The sequence below is a fragment of the Rhinolophus hipposideros genome (assembly GCF_964194185.1).
Source record: "Rhinolophus hipposideros genome assembly, chromosome: 13".
Taxonomy (NCBI): Eukaryota; Metazoa; Chordata; class Mammalia; order Chiroptera; family Rhinolophidae; genus Rhinolophus; species Rhinolophus hipposideros.
In genome coordinates this window covers 70816771-70834206 of record NC_138059.1, presented here as the reverse complement: position 1 = coordinate 70834206, position 17436 = coordinate 70816771, and the positions used below count along the sequence as shown (strand labels likewise).

At 40.2% G+C, this 17436-nt stretch overlaps 1 protein-coding gene across 7 annotated transcripts in view; it reads left to right on the top strand.

The window, feature by feature from the left end:
* The window catches only part of TPD52 (tumor protein D52), a gene marked incomplete at its 5' end in the record, with an annotated part of 86277 nt that overhangs the window by 52203 nt on the left and 16638 nt on the right, over positions 1-17436 (top strand). For all 7 annotated transcript variants that reach the window (XM_081070291.1, XM_081070290.1, XM_081070289.1 and 4 more), the window contains one exon: positions 9341-9456. In XM_081070291.1, coding sequence (XP_080926417.1) covers positions 9341-9456 — 116 coding nt within the window. The remainder of the gene's footprint in view (positions 1-9340; positions 9457-17436) is intronic.

Sequence of the window (17436 nt, the reverse complement as noted above, 5' to 3'; positions counted from 1 at the left end):
TTAAGCATCTCCACCACTGGTGACATTTAAGGTCGTCCTTATGGAGGTTGCCTTGGATTTTGTTCCAGAATACTAAGAGCAACATATAGAAATACCCAGGCAAGAAATTTGTTTTTAAATAGAGAAACTCCAAGTGCGGTTCCTTTGGTCATTCCTTAATACATGCTGGTTCGAGGGTATTCTAAGGCCATGAGTTCCCATTGGGAAGGTCTGCATTTGGGAGCACGAATTGTCCAGGCCAGTTCCCTCGTTTTACAGCGAAGCTCGGAGATGGTTAAATGACCTCTGTGACGAGCCAGAGAAGTAAGCAGATTTCCCTACAGGTTACATTTTTCCTTATTAATGAAGAATAGGTCACATTGTGCTCTTTGTAAGCTTAAAAAGTTAAGGTAGAAAAAAAATGGTGACGGATACGGCATGAAACCTATTATCAGTATTTGGGTTGTGGCTTTGCTGACGGTGAGGTGTGTGCTGAAAACAACAGTCCTCTGGTGGTTGGCTGCTCTTAGAGTCACCTTTTGGGTGTAGTTTGGATTTCCAGGAAGAGAGAGCATTGAAAATAGAGGGTCAGAGCTGGTCTCTAGAGGTTGGGGGTTGGTGGGCAGCAGCTGGGTGTCTTCTGGGGGAGCCAGCGTGCCAGGAAGCCCTCTCCTTTGCTGCCTTTCCACTATCTCTCTGGCCCCCTCGGACTCTGTCACAAAGTGGATCCTGTCCTCTCCCTGGCCCTAAAAGGATGGCGTCATCCGTCCTGACTTCTGAGTCCTGTGTGTAGGAAATGCTTTAAGAGCAGCACACACAGTAGGGGGAGTTAGAGTTCCATGACAGAGTGAAACCCGAGTGATGGGGCCATGGGGGCTGGGCCAAAAGTTAACTGACTTCAGGTAGAGCCTGCTGATCCGCGTGCAAGGGTTTGAGATTTTGGGAGGATTTACACGGCTTGTTTTAGCTCCCGGGCACTCTTTCTGTATCTCTGTTTCACCTCCTTTCACTTGCCGGTTGCTATAATTGCTGCCTTTAGATGCTTTCTGGTAAAACAAAAGCAGTTGGTAGGGTTGGGTACCTCTCTAGGCAGATTTCCAGAGATTATCTTCCCAATTGCTAGTAGCAATCTGTAAGAGTCTGGGCTCATAGGATTAAAAACAGAATTATAAAAAAGCAAAGGAACAACAAAAACTAAACTCAGGTACCCACGAGCGCTCACATTTTGTAGTTTGCTTTAATTAAAAAAAAAGGAGGGGGAAAGAGCAGTAAAGCAAACAGAAACCATCATAAGCAGTCATCTAGTAAGGAACACGGTGAGTCTCGACTAAGCCAATGAAAGCAGGGCATCTAGAACAGTGATCCCCAGTCTCAGTTCCGGGTCCCCTCAGGGCACAAGAAGCCTGCCAGCCTGTTTTAACATCAAACGTGGGGCGTACATGGAATGAATACTGAGTCTTCTTTGTATTTATTCTCTTTGTGTTTCCATGTCGAGCTCTCAGGACCGATAACACTACTAATCCATTTAAAAGCTCCTGTGCATTTCCTTAATCAGCAGACAAGTAGTGTGCAAAGAACTGAAGTTAAAAGGAACCCTCCTCAGAAAGGTTGGGAATGCTGATCTCAAACACTTTCTTCCATATTTATTTATCCAAAATACCATCGTGGGGCCAATGAGAAAATAATGAGATTTAATCTATGGGCAGAATGTCCCAAAGAAGCAATCTGAGTGAAGGGCGGGATGAGGGCCAGTGGCCGAAACAGAAAGAGATCTTTGTCAGGGACTTTTCAACTCTTTCCGTGGAATCAACCTACCTTCTGAAATGTCTTAGACTTCTGGACCTGCAGCTCTCGCCAATACAAATATCAACCACTGAAGCAGAATTTATCCTTCCGATGTGTGACATACTCTGATATTTCATGCTGTTCGATTTGTTCTTTCTAAAATGTTCATTTGGTGCTATTAAGCGGGTTTCACAGCTGACACTTTGAAAAACACTGATTTCTAGTAAGTTTCAGAATCAGGAATATAAGCTCCATTAGGAATGTCAGTGTTTTCATTCACTGCTTTTCCCCAGCACCTGGAACTGCGCTTGACATCTGTGGCCCTATATTTGTTGGATGGATGGATGGATGGATGGATGAAACGAAAGTGGCAAGGACTAGCTAGTTCATATTTCAGTCCATTTTACAGATGTGAATACTGAGGCCGAGAGACATGCTATGAAGTCCCCAAGTCACCAAGCTCAGGTAACCTAAGTTGGGACTTGTGCTTATCTCTCAGTTCTCAAGCCAGTGGTTGGCTTTTTGTTTGTGTGGGTTTTTCTTGGTTTTTAAAATTTTTTTACATCCCACTATTTTGGCCTCTTTGGTAATGAATATTATAGAACAACTTACTCATTCAAGGCATAACCTTTCCTTTGGTCACGGGTTTTACTGCGGGGGTAGCTTGTTGATTCTTTCTCTGCTCCATGGACCTGAACATCCCATCCCATGTCTGCAGTTGCTGGTCAGCGCTGGCATTTCAAAGGATAGTACCTGGTGTCCTTTGTGACATTTTCTGTTCCATTCTGTGACTCCCTACAGGGATAGTTTTCCAAATGTTAGTTTGGAAACTAATGATAGTTTTCCAAATGAGTGATTCTATTTATATAGAATCACTCTTCTTAAGAAGTTTCTGGTGTGCAGAAGGATGCAGTCCTGGTTTATAAAAAAACCTTGGGTTATTTCTAGTGATGTCAGGAAATAGTAGAAGCCACTTAAAAATCTGACACTTTAGTTTTATGCTGTCATATTGAAACTCTAAAAACACTGAAATAAAAAAAAGAAACTGAAATTCCTTAGCTGAGCCTTTCTTCTCACTGTTTATTACCCTGTTTGATTTCTACTCTCTGTCATTCTCACTTCTTTTTAGGGAAGTGGTGATCACTTCATGAAAGTTTTTCATGATTATGAAGGTCTTAAGTAGCAGACACATCTATGGTTTGTTTTCTAAGAAAAAATCAGAGCAGAATTAAAGAAATGTAGACCCTCCTTCTTCCTAGAGAGGAAATTTAAGGGTGGAAGTGACTTCCTATCGGGGATCCCCCAATCTCTCCATGGCTGACCTTTTGTTTCTCTTTTGTGGGGTGCTCCAGTTGCTAGTTTTACACTTGATTGGGGTTGTGGGGACTGATGGATCTGAAGTAATTGAAGATTTTCCCTCTTGTTTTCTTTTTTCTTTTCTTTTTTTTTTTTTTAAGATGAAAGGGATTGAAGGGTCCATTTAAGGCTATCTGGAAGAGGCAAGTCAAGCATTTGAAAATACTAATAAGTTCTGCCTTTGCTATCATTGCATCCTCCTGAACTCTCTGTGGGAGGTGACGTTTTGGGAAGGTGGATCGATGGATGGATGGACCCTTTTTCTTGGGTAGGCAGTTGACCGCTGTTCAGGGCCCTGCTTTGAGAGTTGAGTCTCTGGCCTTTCGGCAGACGATCTGGGTCACAAGCTCATTTTCTTTGTGCCTCAGGGCTGCCCCCGCCCCAGCCCTGCCACTGACCAGTTAATCATCCGGGTTCCTGGCTCTTCCCAAATGGAACGGGTCAAGTTTCCTCAGCTTTCTCGTTCCTTGCTGCTTCAACTACAATTACTTGACTCATTTTTTTTCTGTCCTGCAGTTTTATTGTTCTCACCATAGGCAAATATGGGAACGTGACAGCCTTAAAAAACAGACAGTTTTCATGGCTCATGCTACTGAATGTCTTTCTTCTGGAGATAATCAGTGTCGAACAGGAGGTATCAGATGCCCCCTTGCCTGAAGTCCATGTTTTCAACCTGGGCAATTTGGCCCCGCCTTGGGCATTTGGCCATTTCGGGAGCTGATGTTTCCGTGACTTTGGTTGTCACACTGCATGTGGGGAGGGACCGCTACTGGCACGAGTGGGTAGAAGCCATATGGGAGGACGCATGGGAAAGCCCCACCACAGAGAATTACCTGGCTTAAACTGGGCATCACACTGTAGTTGAGAAGCCCTGTCTTAAGTGGGTCCTTTGTTTTTAGGATCTCTTCACGGGAACCACTTTGGTGTGGGGACCTCCACTCTTGCCGGTGTCACTCCTGCCTCTGCTGGGATTTTGTGACTTATAGAAACGAAGAACAGGCATGAGAGTGGGAGACCTGAACACAGACTTGGAAGGGGGGGAAATATCTTTATCTTCTGATCTTTTTGGATACTACCACTAAAGGTCTTTTCAACTATATGTCGTATCTTTGTCTGTGTGTGTCTCTGGGTTTAAAAAAGGGGGTGTCTATTTCCACTTGTTTGTATTTAAATGAAACAACCCCTAGAGACTGAAGTTTCTTATTCCCACTCTGGTCTTAAAACCACTGTTGCCTCTTTGAAGACGGTAAGAGAAATGGATGCAGTGTTATTTTCCAGAGAAGCATCTGGGGCTTGATTATAACTCTAACAAATTAGAGTCTTCTTTCCTAACTGAATTTTCTTGGGGTTAGCTGCTATTATATTCTTCTTTCTATGATATCATTTGTGCCCCACCTGTACCACCTGTGGTGTAGGCGCTTTCTCTGTAACGTGAAGGCAGGTGACCTCCAAATGTAATCACCTTTGGATGGATTGTAAGGCAGAGTTGTATTTCTTTAGAAAAGTGACATTTTGTATATTCTAAATAGAAAACCTTTGTAGGTGAAAGCAGTGAAGTGAGAATGAAATATATAAAATAAAAAGCTCAAACTGTAAGGTAGATAATCAAGGGAGACAGTTCTTTCCTTTAACTCAACTGTGTACCTTCATGTAATTCATTTATTCACAGAGTGTTTCTGAGAATCTGTCCTACTGGGTGAAAGATACACGATCCGAACTCAGTGCTTGTTTCTTTCCCTGGTTGACATTTTTGGGAGTATGTGGCAAGCAGGTGGCTATGCATGGGAACATAAAGAGACACTTAGTTTCAATAAATCCAATAAATCAGTTCAAATAAAACACTGTTCCAGGGACGGTGAGTACTGAAATGAAAAGATAAGGGTATGACATTGGGATTTTATGGGGTAGACACGTTCAAGACTGAAATCTTTTCCCCATTCTTCCTCATCGTTCCCCACATGACTGGCCCGTCACACACATTGCCACCGAAGCCTGAAACCTAAGAACTTAATTTTCCTCAAATTTACTAACAAGTTCCCTGAAGTCTGAAGGGTCATATTTCATCACATCTAAGATGTCACGGATTTTAAGATGTACCATTATTTTATGTTTCATTAAGGGGGGAAAAATGGCTTCAAGTTAAACTAAAAAAGCAAATGCTTTATTTTCACTTAAAATTTTAATTTTATGCCCATTAACATTCTTTTAGATTTATTCAGACATATATGTTGACCACAATGCTCCTGTGCATACTTTTTATAGAAAAATAAGTTAAAAGTTTTTCTGAAACACCTTCACGTGCATTGTGTAAGTTACCCGAATTGCTTTTCAACTAGGAATAACCCATGTCTGGTTTTCTGTTGTTTGTTTGTTTGTTTATTTAATAAACCACAAAATGTCTGTGCTGCAGCCTGTCTTAAAAACAAGAGATCTGCGATTGTCTAAGCCACTCTTGCCCATTTTGCAAATATTGAAGCACAGTTACAAGTAATAAACAACTATGCCGTCAAAGACTACTTACCTGGCTGAATGTACAGCACGTCTCAAATTCAAGATGTAAAATGTAAAAGAAAAACATTGTGTTTTAGGATTGATGGAGATGACTTTCCTGGTCTCTGCCATCTTCCCCATCGCCCCCTGGGCAGTGGGGCTCTCACGTGGGCACCCCACCCAGCGATCTGGCTGTGGGCTGCAGGTTCTCCCCTGCCCCCCAAAACTCTCCGGGGTCTCATGCATGGAATTGAAGACAGGTGGAGAATCTGTTGGCACAGCTAGAAGAATTAAGGAAATGGCTAACATGTTAATAACAGAAAGGCTCTTAGGCTCCGTTGTGGGAGTCCCGTATATTCTCAGACCCTCCGTGAAGTATTATAAAACACCTCTGTCCTCTGCCTCCAGCTTCACTTCGGTGATTTGCCCTTTTTCCTCCCTGTTCATTGGCGCTTCTCTGAGAAAAAGTGTATGTGAAGGAGAAAGAGTTTAGAGTCAGAAAGGCCTGTGTTTGAATCTCACGTCTGTGACTAACACAAATTAACCTCGGAGGGCCTCCCTGTCCTACTGAAAATAAATTCCGCTCCTCTCATCCCAAGTTGGTGGTAAGGCTTTCGTTTTTCATTTTTTATGAGATAACTTGTGACTCTCCGTGGCTGGCTAGTACATTAGACCTCATTAAATGGTAGTCATATTTTGTCCCCCTTCTCTCTTTTAAAAACAGCTTTCCATCAGATTCTGAGGAGGCACATTAAAATTAAGAGACAAATCAGAATGTTTTGGATTACTTATAGTTTTAAGTAACATACACATTAAATTGTTCCTGTTTCCCAGGTTTCATGTTATGAATGAGACCTTAACATCTTTTTTTCCCCAAAGCCAGACTCCACCTCTACAATGAATACTGCACTCTTACTGAACATAGGGGAATGGGTGCATGTCTAGAAAAACCTGTAAGGCACAATTTGAATTCTAGGTTTAGGGAAACTGCCCAGTTGGACATGATGAAGCAATTGTTTTTGATCTAATCTACCAGGTTCTTTTATTTTGTACACTCGTATTTATTGTTGCTTCTAGATATCTTCCCAAATCTGACCTTCAGTCTCTACTCTTTGTACTTTGGAAATCAATGATTTTGAAGCACATACTCTCAAATGAAACCATCTAGATTCAAACGCCAGGCTCCACCATGCGTTCCCCTGAGCGAGTTGCTTAAGCTTCATGTCCTCCCCTGTAAATGGTAGTGGTGATCCCCACCTCACACATGTGTTGCATGTGAATGATGTCGCGTATATGTAGCACTCAGCTCGGATATGGGTCTGAATGGAACGCATTCTGAGGTGATGGCTGTGGTTATTAGTAATTTCCCTAAGTCAGGACATGTTCTGCTGGTGATTCCAATATCTACCATTCTGTTTTCTTTCATGTCCTTTATTTTCCATTCCCCCGCCCCCCAGTTGATTATCTTAAGAAACCTCACCTTTAAATTAAAATGCCGACCATTTGCTGCCACCTGCAGGCTAATACGGAAAAAAGCAGAACATGTAGTTAGGGACTTGCTGAGATTCTGAATTCTCAAGGTCACCTTGGAGGGTCTGACGCCAAGTATGGGCAACCCCTCTACCCCATTTCCCGAGACATTTATTTTCCCTGATAATCTAACTAAATATCTGAATAGTGTTAGAATCCCCTTAGGTTCTTTTTGGAATTGGATAGCTATGCATAAAGTACTATTAGGCATCAGATATTTCACTCTTCTTCTTAAATAGCTTTGCAAAATAATGTTTATTAAAAAGCATGAAAGCGTCTTCGTTATTTAAGGCATGGTGTAGCCCCTGAATTTTTCTTTTTTCTTTTGGGGGGAGGTTGTCCTGTTCTAGTTGGAGCACTTGAGAGGTCTCAGCAAAACATAAAAATAAACAATGTTTCTAAGGCATTATGGTTCTTTCTATGTTGCGTGTGTAACTGTTACCTGTATGCTCGTCTTCCATCCTCAGTCTCATACTCTGTCACATAACCTGGTGTCGGGAACGAATTTGCAAGCACACACGGACCCTCCTCAGGGATATCTAACAGTACCCAGTACAGCACCTTGTCCACAGCTGGAGTTGGAGTCCAGAATGCCAGTGCCAGGTAGCAGATGATGGGCCCAGTAAGGCCTGTGTGCTCAACTACAGGGTTGAATTTTGTCCTGAAAACAGCAAGGAGCCACGAAAGGATTTTAAGCTGCAGAATGGCATGCTCAGCTTTCTGTCCTAGAATCTTCACTCGGGCAGTCTGTTGGAAGCTATTTCAGAGGGAACCTATAGAAGCAATTATTCCTTGAGCTGGCTATGATTGTGTTGTCTGATTGGGTTGTCTCTGTACAGAGGACTTAATCCTGTTCTGTTTGCCACTCCAGCCTGTGGGTATCACTTTAACAATTCTGGAAACACCTTTCAGGTGGGATGTGTTTCGGTACGCGTATGCCAGTGGTTATTGTTCCTATAAATATTAACTACCATTATGCAGTTAATAGACAGTAGGCTGGGTCGCAGTTGTCTCTGTATCTTTCATGCAGGGTACATACTTGTTCTGTCATTGCCGTGTCGATTCCTCTTAGGGCGGCCACAGCGCTGGCTGCTTGTTGGACAGCGTGGTTCTTCTTCCTTCTTTCTCTCTGCCTGGTTGTCACGTCTGTCATTTGCTGCCCAGCAGCTGGCTTTGGGCGGGTGCCACACAGCTGCTATGGCTGACCCAGCATTTCTCAGATATGGGCGTGGTGGTGGGATGGGGTGGGGAACAACCGTGGTGGTAGCTGTAATACTCACTGGCAGGAAGAGGGAGAGACCTTTCCCTGGTCCCCTACGTGAAAAAGTCTGTTACTGTAGGAGCCTGCGAGAACACAAACCCGTGACATGGGAATGGATGGGGAGGACCGGGAACTGGTGACGAGTCCTTGCCTCAGGTGTACAGTTTAAGGGGGACACCCAGAAGCTCCGTGATCAAGATAAAAACATGCTAATGTGGCAATTTCAAACATTAAAAATAATGTAAAGGAAGCCATGATGGACAAAATATTAGAATTTTAAATAAAGACAAGATCAGGAACAGTGCCGTGAAAGCCAGGTTGGAGTCGTGGCAAAAGGACAGATTAGCAATAGTGAGCCTGTCTGTTTAAAATGTTGGCATTTTGTTCATCATGGGTTTTTTTATTGAACTTTTTTTTTTTTTACAAATATTACATTAAAATCGTAAAATTATTCATACTGAACTTTTAGAGTGCCCCCTTAAATTTTGCACCCAAGGTGTGGGGGTCTCACTGGCCTCCCCCTAGCCCTGTGCATAGTTGGGTGGGCAGTTCACACTTCACCCGGGCTTAGTGTGAATTACTAGTCATGCTGGTTGACTAGTTGTGCATTGAAAGCCTTGCTGAGACCCATTCTTAGCCTCTTAAGTCTTCTGCTTTGCAGTGACTATCCTGTGACTGAGGATGTGAAAGAAGCTGAGACAATGCTGTATTTTCTAAATTCCGATTTTGACAGAGCCGAAGTTGGTGGTTTTTAATGGCTGGCTCAGACTCCTGTGGTCCTTTCTGGGGGAGCCAGGTCATTTGAAGGTGCAGAAAGATGATGTGTGGATCTAATCTCAGTAGCTTGAGTCTGGCCTGGGCAGTGGAGGAGCTTCAAGGAGAATTTCATTTAGCTTTCGTATCTTACAGACTTTTTTTTTTTTTTAAATCCCCATGAAGGTCTTCTGAGAACTGAGCCAGTCCCTGAGGCAGGAGAAGATGTGGCTGCCACGATTGGTGCCACGGAGACCCTGTCAGAGGAAGAGCAAGAGGAGCTAAGGAGAGAACTTGCAAAGGTAAAGGAGCGTTCCTTCTGGAACTTTCTGGTTTGTACTTAGAAGGTATTGTCACTGTGTTTCTAAAGCACCTGGTAATATCTCAAAAAGGCAGTTCCAGGGGAACAAAAGCGAGCTGTGTTTACTTGTCCTAGAGGTCTTGAGTGGGGGAGAGGAGGTAGAGAAGAGATATCAGTTTGTTTTCACATGAGTAAAGGTGTACATGGGTACAGTGGATCTGAGAAGTAGGGTGAGAAGTAGGAAATGGTAAGAGGAGGGCTAGTGAATGTCTCTGTAGGGACCTCCCTATGTCTAATACACTTGGATTTTCAGCTGTTCTACCCTCTCTCTCTTTCTCTCTCTCAAAATTAACCATTTTATTTTATTTTTTTATAAATGTTATTGGGGCATATTGGGGGACAGTGTGTTTTTCCAGGGCCCATCAACGCCAAGTCGTTGTCCTTCAATCTAGTTGCGGAGGGCGCAGCTCACTGGTCTATGTGGGAATAGAACTGACAGCCCTGTTGTTCAGACCTTGCATTCTAACCAACTGAGCCATCCAGCTGCCCCTCAAAATTAACCATTTTAAAGTGTACACCTCAGTGGCATTTAGCACATTCATGATGTTGTGCAACAGTCATCCCTATCTAGTTCCAAAACATTTTCAGCCAGCCCAGAGGAGACCCGTATTCCTTAAGCTGACATCCCTTGGTCTTCTCTCCTTCGGCCCCTAGCTTGCAACAACTGATCTGCTTTCTGTCTCTATGGATTCTCCTAGTCTGGATATCTCATATAAATGGAGTTGTACAACACCTGACCTTTTGTATCTGGTTTCTTTCATTTCGCATAATTCTTTGAGGTTTGTCCTCATTCTAGGATATATGGTACTCCACTGCTTTTTACGGCTAAGTAGTATTCCATCACCTGTAGCAGCCATATTTTGTTTAGCCCCCCGTCCATTGACGGACATTTGGGTGGTTTCCACCTTTTGACTGTTGTAAAAGTACTTGCTTCAGTACCTGGTCTCAGTTCCTTGGGCTCTCTACATAGAAGTGGAATTGCTGTATCATATGGCAATTCCATGTTTAACTTTCTGGGGGAACGGTCCAACTGTTTTCCACAGCAGGCATACCATTTCACATGCCCATCAGCAATTTCTGTACACCTTTACCAACATTTGTTTTTTTCTGTCTTTTTTATTATAACCGGCCTCGTGAGTGTGAAGTGATACCTGATAAAGATTTGATTTGCATTTTCCTAATGACTAATGATATTGAGCATCTTTTCATGTGCTTATTAGCCATTTGTATACCTTCTTTGGAGAACTATTCAAATCCTTTGCCCAATTTTTTTTTTAATTGGGTTTTCTTTTTGTCTTTTTGTTGTCGAGATTGAAGATCTCTCTATGTGATTTGCAAATGTATGATTTGCAGATTTTCCCCCCATTCCGTATGTTGCCTTTTCACTTTCTTCATATATCTTAATACACAAAAATTTCACATTTTTATAAAGTCCAATTTATTTTTTCTTTGGTGGCTTGTGCTTTTAATGTCATATCTAAGAACCCATTTCCAAAACTCAGATCATGAAAACGCACCCCTATGCTTTCTTCTAAGACTTTTAACTCTTATATTTCAGCCTCTGATCCATTTTGAGTTAATTTTTTAGATGCTTGTGGTAGGGGTCCAACTTCATTCTTTTGCATGTGAATGTTTAGTTTTCCCAGTACCATTTGTTGAAGAGACTATCCTTAATGAATGCTCTTGACATCCTTGTCAAAATCCAATTGACCATAAATGTAAGGGTTTATTTCTGGACCTTTGATTCTGTTACCTTCATCTACATGTCTGTCCTTCTGAGAGTACTAAAACTGTTTTAATCACTATAGCTTTGTAGAAGTTTTTGAAATTGGGAAGTATGAGTTCTTCACCTTTTTCTTATTTTTCAAAATTGTTATTTAGGATCCCTGAAATTCTGTGTGAATTTTAGAGTCTTTTCCACCCACACCCACATACACAAAAAAATGCCACTGGGAGTTTGATAGGGCTTTTATTGGATCTGGAGGTTGATTTGGAGAATATTGCCTTCTTAACAATATCAAGGCTTCCAATCCATGAACATGGAATGTCTTTCCATTTATGGAGGTCTTCTTTAATTTCTTTTAGCAACGTTTTGAGTTTTTAGTGTATCAATCTTATACCTCCTTAGGTACATTTATTTCCAAGTATTTTATTCTTTCTGATGTGATTATCAATGGACTTTTTAAAACATCCTTGTCAGAGTTTGCATTGGCATTATAGAAAAATACAGCTGCATTTTGCGTGTTAATGTTGTATCCTGTAAGCTTTACTGAGTTTATTAGCTCAGAAACAGATTGTGGATTATTTAGAATTTTCTCTATATAAAATCATGTTGTCTGCAATTCAGGGTAATTTACACTTCTTTTTCATTTTAAATGTCTTTTATTTATTTTCCTTGCCTATTGCTCTGGCTACAACCTCCCGTATGATGTTGAGTAGCACCAGTGAAACTGGCCATCCCTGTCTTGCTCTGAATCTTCGGGGGATAACTCTCAGTCTTTCACCACTGAGCCTGATGTTAACTTTCAGCTTTTTATAAATACACTTATTCACATTTAAGAAATTTCCTTCTATTTCTCATTTGTGCAGTGTTTTTATCACGAAAGAATGTTGGATTTTGTCAACTCCTTTTCTGCACTATTAAAATGATCCATGTATTTTTCTCCTCTTTGTTCAATTAACATGGTATGTAATACATCGATTGCTTTTCATTGAAGCATCCTTGCATTCTAAGACAAATCCCACTTGGTCATGGGATACAAGCACACCTCATTTGATTGTACTTCTTTATTATGCTTCACAGATAGTGCGATTTTCTTTTTAAGGGGAACAGGACTTTATTGGGGAACAGTGTGTACTTCCAGGACTTTTTCCAAGTCAAGTTGTTGTCCTTTCAGTCTTAGTTGTGGACGGTGCAGCTCAGCTCCAGGTCCAGTTGCCGTAGCTAGTTGCAGGGGGCGCAGCCCACCATCCCTTGCGGGAGTCGTACCGGCAACCTTGTGGTTGAGAGAACGCACTCCAACCAACTGAGCCATCCCGGAGCTCAGCGGCAGCTCAGCTCAAGGTGCTGTGTTCAGTCTTAGTTGCACGGGGCGCTGCCCACCATCCCTTGCGGGACTCGAGGAATTGAACTGGCAACCTTGTGGTTGAGAGCCCACTGGCCCATGTGGGAATCGAACTGGCAGCCTTCGGAGTTAGGAGCATGGAGCTCTAACCGCCTGAGCCACCGGGCCGGCCAGGGATTGATTTTTTTTTTTTTTTTTTTTACAAATTGAAGCATGCCCCTCCACTGGCAAAAAGATTGGAACTTGCTTTATTGTGATACTCGCTTTGTTGCAGTGGTCTGGAACTGATCCTGCAATATCTCCGACGTATGCCTGTATAATCCCCTTAATATCTGCTGGATTTGGTTTGCTAGTGTTTTATTGAGTATTTTTGCATCCATATTCATGAGAGAAATTGGCCTGCAGTTTTCTTTTCTTGGTCTAATTTTTGAATCAGAGTAATACTGGCTTTTTAATATGAACTAGGAAGTGTTTCATCGTCTTCTATTTTGTGGAAGAGTTAGAGAAAAATTGACATTAATATTTCTTTGAATGTTCAATAAAATTCACCAGTGAAGCCATAGGGTCTTGGGGTTTTCTTACTTGATGTTTTTGATTACTGATTAAATCTCTTCACATGGCGTAGGTCTGTTCAGATTTTCTATTCCTTCTTGGGTCAGTTTTGATCATTTGTATGTTTTTAGGAATTTGTCCATTTCATCTAGGTTATCTAGATTGTTGGCATATAGTTGTTTATAGCATTCTCTTATAATTGTTTTTATGTCTGTGAGGTCGCCATTTTCGTTTCTGATTTTACTTATTTACGTCTTCTCTCTTATTTTTTCTGGCTAAAATAAAGATTTGTCAATTCTATTAATATTTTTTAAAGTTTTGGTTTTGTTGATTTTCTTTATTGTTTTTCTATTCTCTACCTTGTTTATCTTCACTCTAATCTTATTATTCCCTTCATTTTGTTAGGTTTGGGTTTAGTTTGTTTTCTTTTTCTAGTTCCTTAAGATATAATGATTGGAGTTTTTTTTTTTAAATGTAGGCATTTATAGCTGTAAATTTCCTTCTGAGCATGACTTTCACTCCGACCCATAAGTCTTAATATGCTGTGTTTTTATTTTCATTTGTCTCAAAGTATTTTCCAATTTCCTTTGTGGTTTTTTCCTTTACCATTGGTGGTTTAAGAGTGTGTTGTTTAATTCTAATATATTTTGAATTTTCCAGTTTTCCTTTTGTTTTTGATTCTGAGTTTTATTCCATTACAGTTGGAGAAAGTATTTTATATAATTTTAAATTTATTGAAACCTGATTTTTTTTGCCCGATATATGCTCTATTCTGGAGAATGTTCCATCTGTCTGTGAGACCTAGTTAGTGTATAGTGTTGTTCCAGTCCTCCATTTCCTCATTTACTTTTACTGTATTTGTTTTCTCCACTTCTTTACATAAGGTTTTATAAACAAGGTGGGAATGGGATGGATAAGGCAGATTGGTGACAAACCCTACAAGGACACTAAGAATTAAAAATACTGAGTAGTGCATACCTAAAAGAAAAAACAAAAATATTTTTTCTACAAGTTATATGTGTTTATTGCAGAAACATAACAAATACTGAAGGAAGTTAAAAATACCTAAGTGTCAAAATTTTAGATTATCTGATCCTAGACTGTTTCTTTTCTCTTTTTTTAATACAATGTTTTTATTTTTCCCAAATATACCTTACCTTTGTTTTCTATACAAGTATTACATTTTTGGGGAGTATCATTGGTTAAAAACATTGTATAAATTTACAGACTTTTTCAACGTCTGTGTTGCTATAAATATTTCTATATTTTAAGAAGGCATTAGAATATACATCTATAATTTTCCCCCACTTAATACTGAATTTCAAAAACATTTTTCCTGCCAATAAATAATCTTCTACAACCTCATTTTCAATTGTTGCATAGTCCCTTTTTAATTGCTATGAACTCATTTTAAATTAATGGACAAGTCCTTTATAAACACTTAGATCGCTTCCATTTTTTGCTATCATGAACAATATTTTGATGGAAATACTTGCATATGCTCCTTTACGTACTCCTTTAATTAGTTCTTTAGGTCAAACTTCTAGAAGAAGAATCCATGTCTAACGGTTTTTAAGGGCACACAGATATTCCTTTGGACACCAGCAAGGCCAAAAGTTCTCTCTCAGAACATGAGAGAGCGGTTTTCTCCGAATCGCATTAGTTCCCAGTATTATTACTGCATTAGCCATAATATTTTAAAAACAGTGATAGCACCTAGTATCTCCAGGCTCCTTGCTTGGTGGTGTACGCCAGGCTGAGCTCTTTGCAAGAATTATCTCGTTAATCATCACAACAGTTAGGAGGCAAATGCCATTACTACCATGATTGTTGGAGGAGAAAACATAGGTCTAAATCTCTGAATAGATTATATCATTTTTATTTAACAAATGAAGTTATCCAATCTATGGTTTGTAAATATTTTCTCCCATTCCATGGGTCTTCCTTTTTCACTCTCTTGATAGTACCCTTTGAAGAACAGAACTGTAACATTTTGACGATGTCAAATTTATCTATTTTTTTCCTTTGTTGACTTGTGCTTTCGATGTCGTATGTAAGAAACCGTTCCCTAACCCACGATTATGAAGGTTAAGGTCACAAGCAAATGCACTGCAGCAGAGTCTTGTATCATATCTTTTTGAACTCCGACATTTGTGGGCTTACCTGCCCTTTTATTTCTATAGTATCCATGCTTTATCAGAAGTTTATCCAAATTTAAAAAAAAAAAATTCCATGACTTATCGCAGACATAATGCTACTTTTCCTCATGGTTATGATATAAGAATAATAGCATATACTAATAATAGTTAGATGTAATAAAATCATTCAAATGCAAAACAAATAATAGTTTTTAGTTTGGAAAGGTTTTACATCATAGTCAGTGCTTGAAATAATTTTAGAAACTTGAAGGAAGAGAAAAACAACTCCTCCCCAAACACTCATTATTCTTTTTTACTCCTTTTTCAGATATAATTTACATACCGTCAAACTCATCCTTTTAAAGTTTATAATTCAGTGGTGTATGTATATTCACAAAGTTGTACAACGATACCCTTATCTAACTCCAAAACATTTCATCACCCTAAAAATAATCCCAGACCCCATTAGAGTCACTCCCAATTTTTCCTCTCCCCAAACCCTGGCAACCACTTGTCTGCTTTCTGTATTCACGGATTTGCTTATTCTGGGCACTGCACATGAAGGGAATCAAACAACACGTGGTCCTGCGTGACTTATTTCTTTCACTTAGTGTACTGTTTTTAAGGTTCATCCATGCTGTAGTACACATCAGTACTTCATTCCTGTTTAGGGCAGAATAATACTCCATTGTATAGCTATATATTACGTTTTGTTTGCCCAACCATCAGGTGATGGACATTTAGGTTATTTCTGGGTCATATGGTAACTCTATGTCTAACTTTTTAAGGAACTGCCAAACTGTTTTTGCTGCAAACTGCACCAGTTTACATTCCCACCAGTGATACATGAGGGCTCTGATTTCCCTACATCCTTACGAACTCTTTGTCCGTCTTTTTGATTATAGCCATTCTAGTGAGGGTGAAGTGATAACTCATTTGTATTATTCTAATTACCAATGAATGGTATTGAGCATCTTTTCATACCATCGTTGGTCATTTGTATAACTTCTCTGGTGAAGTATTTACAGCAGTCCCCCTTTTCCTCAGGGGGATATGTTCCAAGACCCCCAGTAGATGCCTGAAACCACGGATAGTACCAAACCTAATATGTACTATATATTTTTCCATACATACATACCTATGATAAAGTTTAATTTATAAATTAGACACCGTGAGAGGGTAACAACAATAACTAATAACAAAATAGAACAATTATAACAGTATACGATAATGAATGTTATGTGAATGTGGTCTCTCTTCTCTCTCTCATGTATCTAATTGTACTGTTCTCACCTTTTCACTTCAAAGAAGCACTTTATAGTTTCTTTTTTGGCATATACGAATTGCCGGCATCACCACTCTTGTGCTTTGGGGCCCCAATGAAGTAAAGTAAAGTAAGGGTGATTTGATCATAAGCCCTGTGATAGTCGATCTGATAACCCAGACGGCTACCCAGTGACTGACGGGTGGCAGTGCCTACAGACTGGAGATGCCAGACGAAGGGATGAGTCACACCCTGGGTGGGACAGAGTGGGACAGTGCAGGGTTTCATCACACTGCTCAGAACGCAATTTAAAACTTAGGAATTGTTGATTTGGAATTTTCCGTTTAATATTGTCAGGCTGTGGTTGGCCGCCGGTAACTGAAACCAAGGAAAGCCAAACCATGGATGAGGGGGCTACTGTGTTGAAATTGTTTGACCATTCTTTAATTGGATTAGTTGTCTTCTTACTACTGAGTTGTAAGTGTTCATTATCTGTTCTGGATACTAGGCCTTTCTTAGATATATAATTTGCAAGTATTTCCCTCGTTCTGTCAGTTGTTTTTTTACTTCGTGGTGTGTACTTTGAAGCACAGCCATTTCCAATTTTGCTCAAGTCAGTTTATCTAGTTTTTCTTTGTTTGCTTGTGCTTTAGGTGTCATATCTAAGGAGTGTTGCTTAATCCAGGGCTATGAAGATTTACTCCTGTGTTTTCCACTAAGAGTTTTATAGTTTAGCTCTTACATTTAGACTTCCAATCCATTTTGAGTTAATTTTTATATATAGTCTGACTTAGGGTTCCAGTTTATTCTTGTGCATGGAAATCCAATTGTCCCAGCACCTTTGTAGAAAACACTGTTCTTTCCCACTGAATTGTCTTTGTAGCTTTGTCAAAAACCAAGTG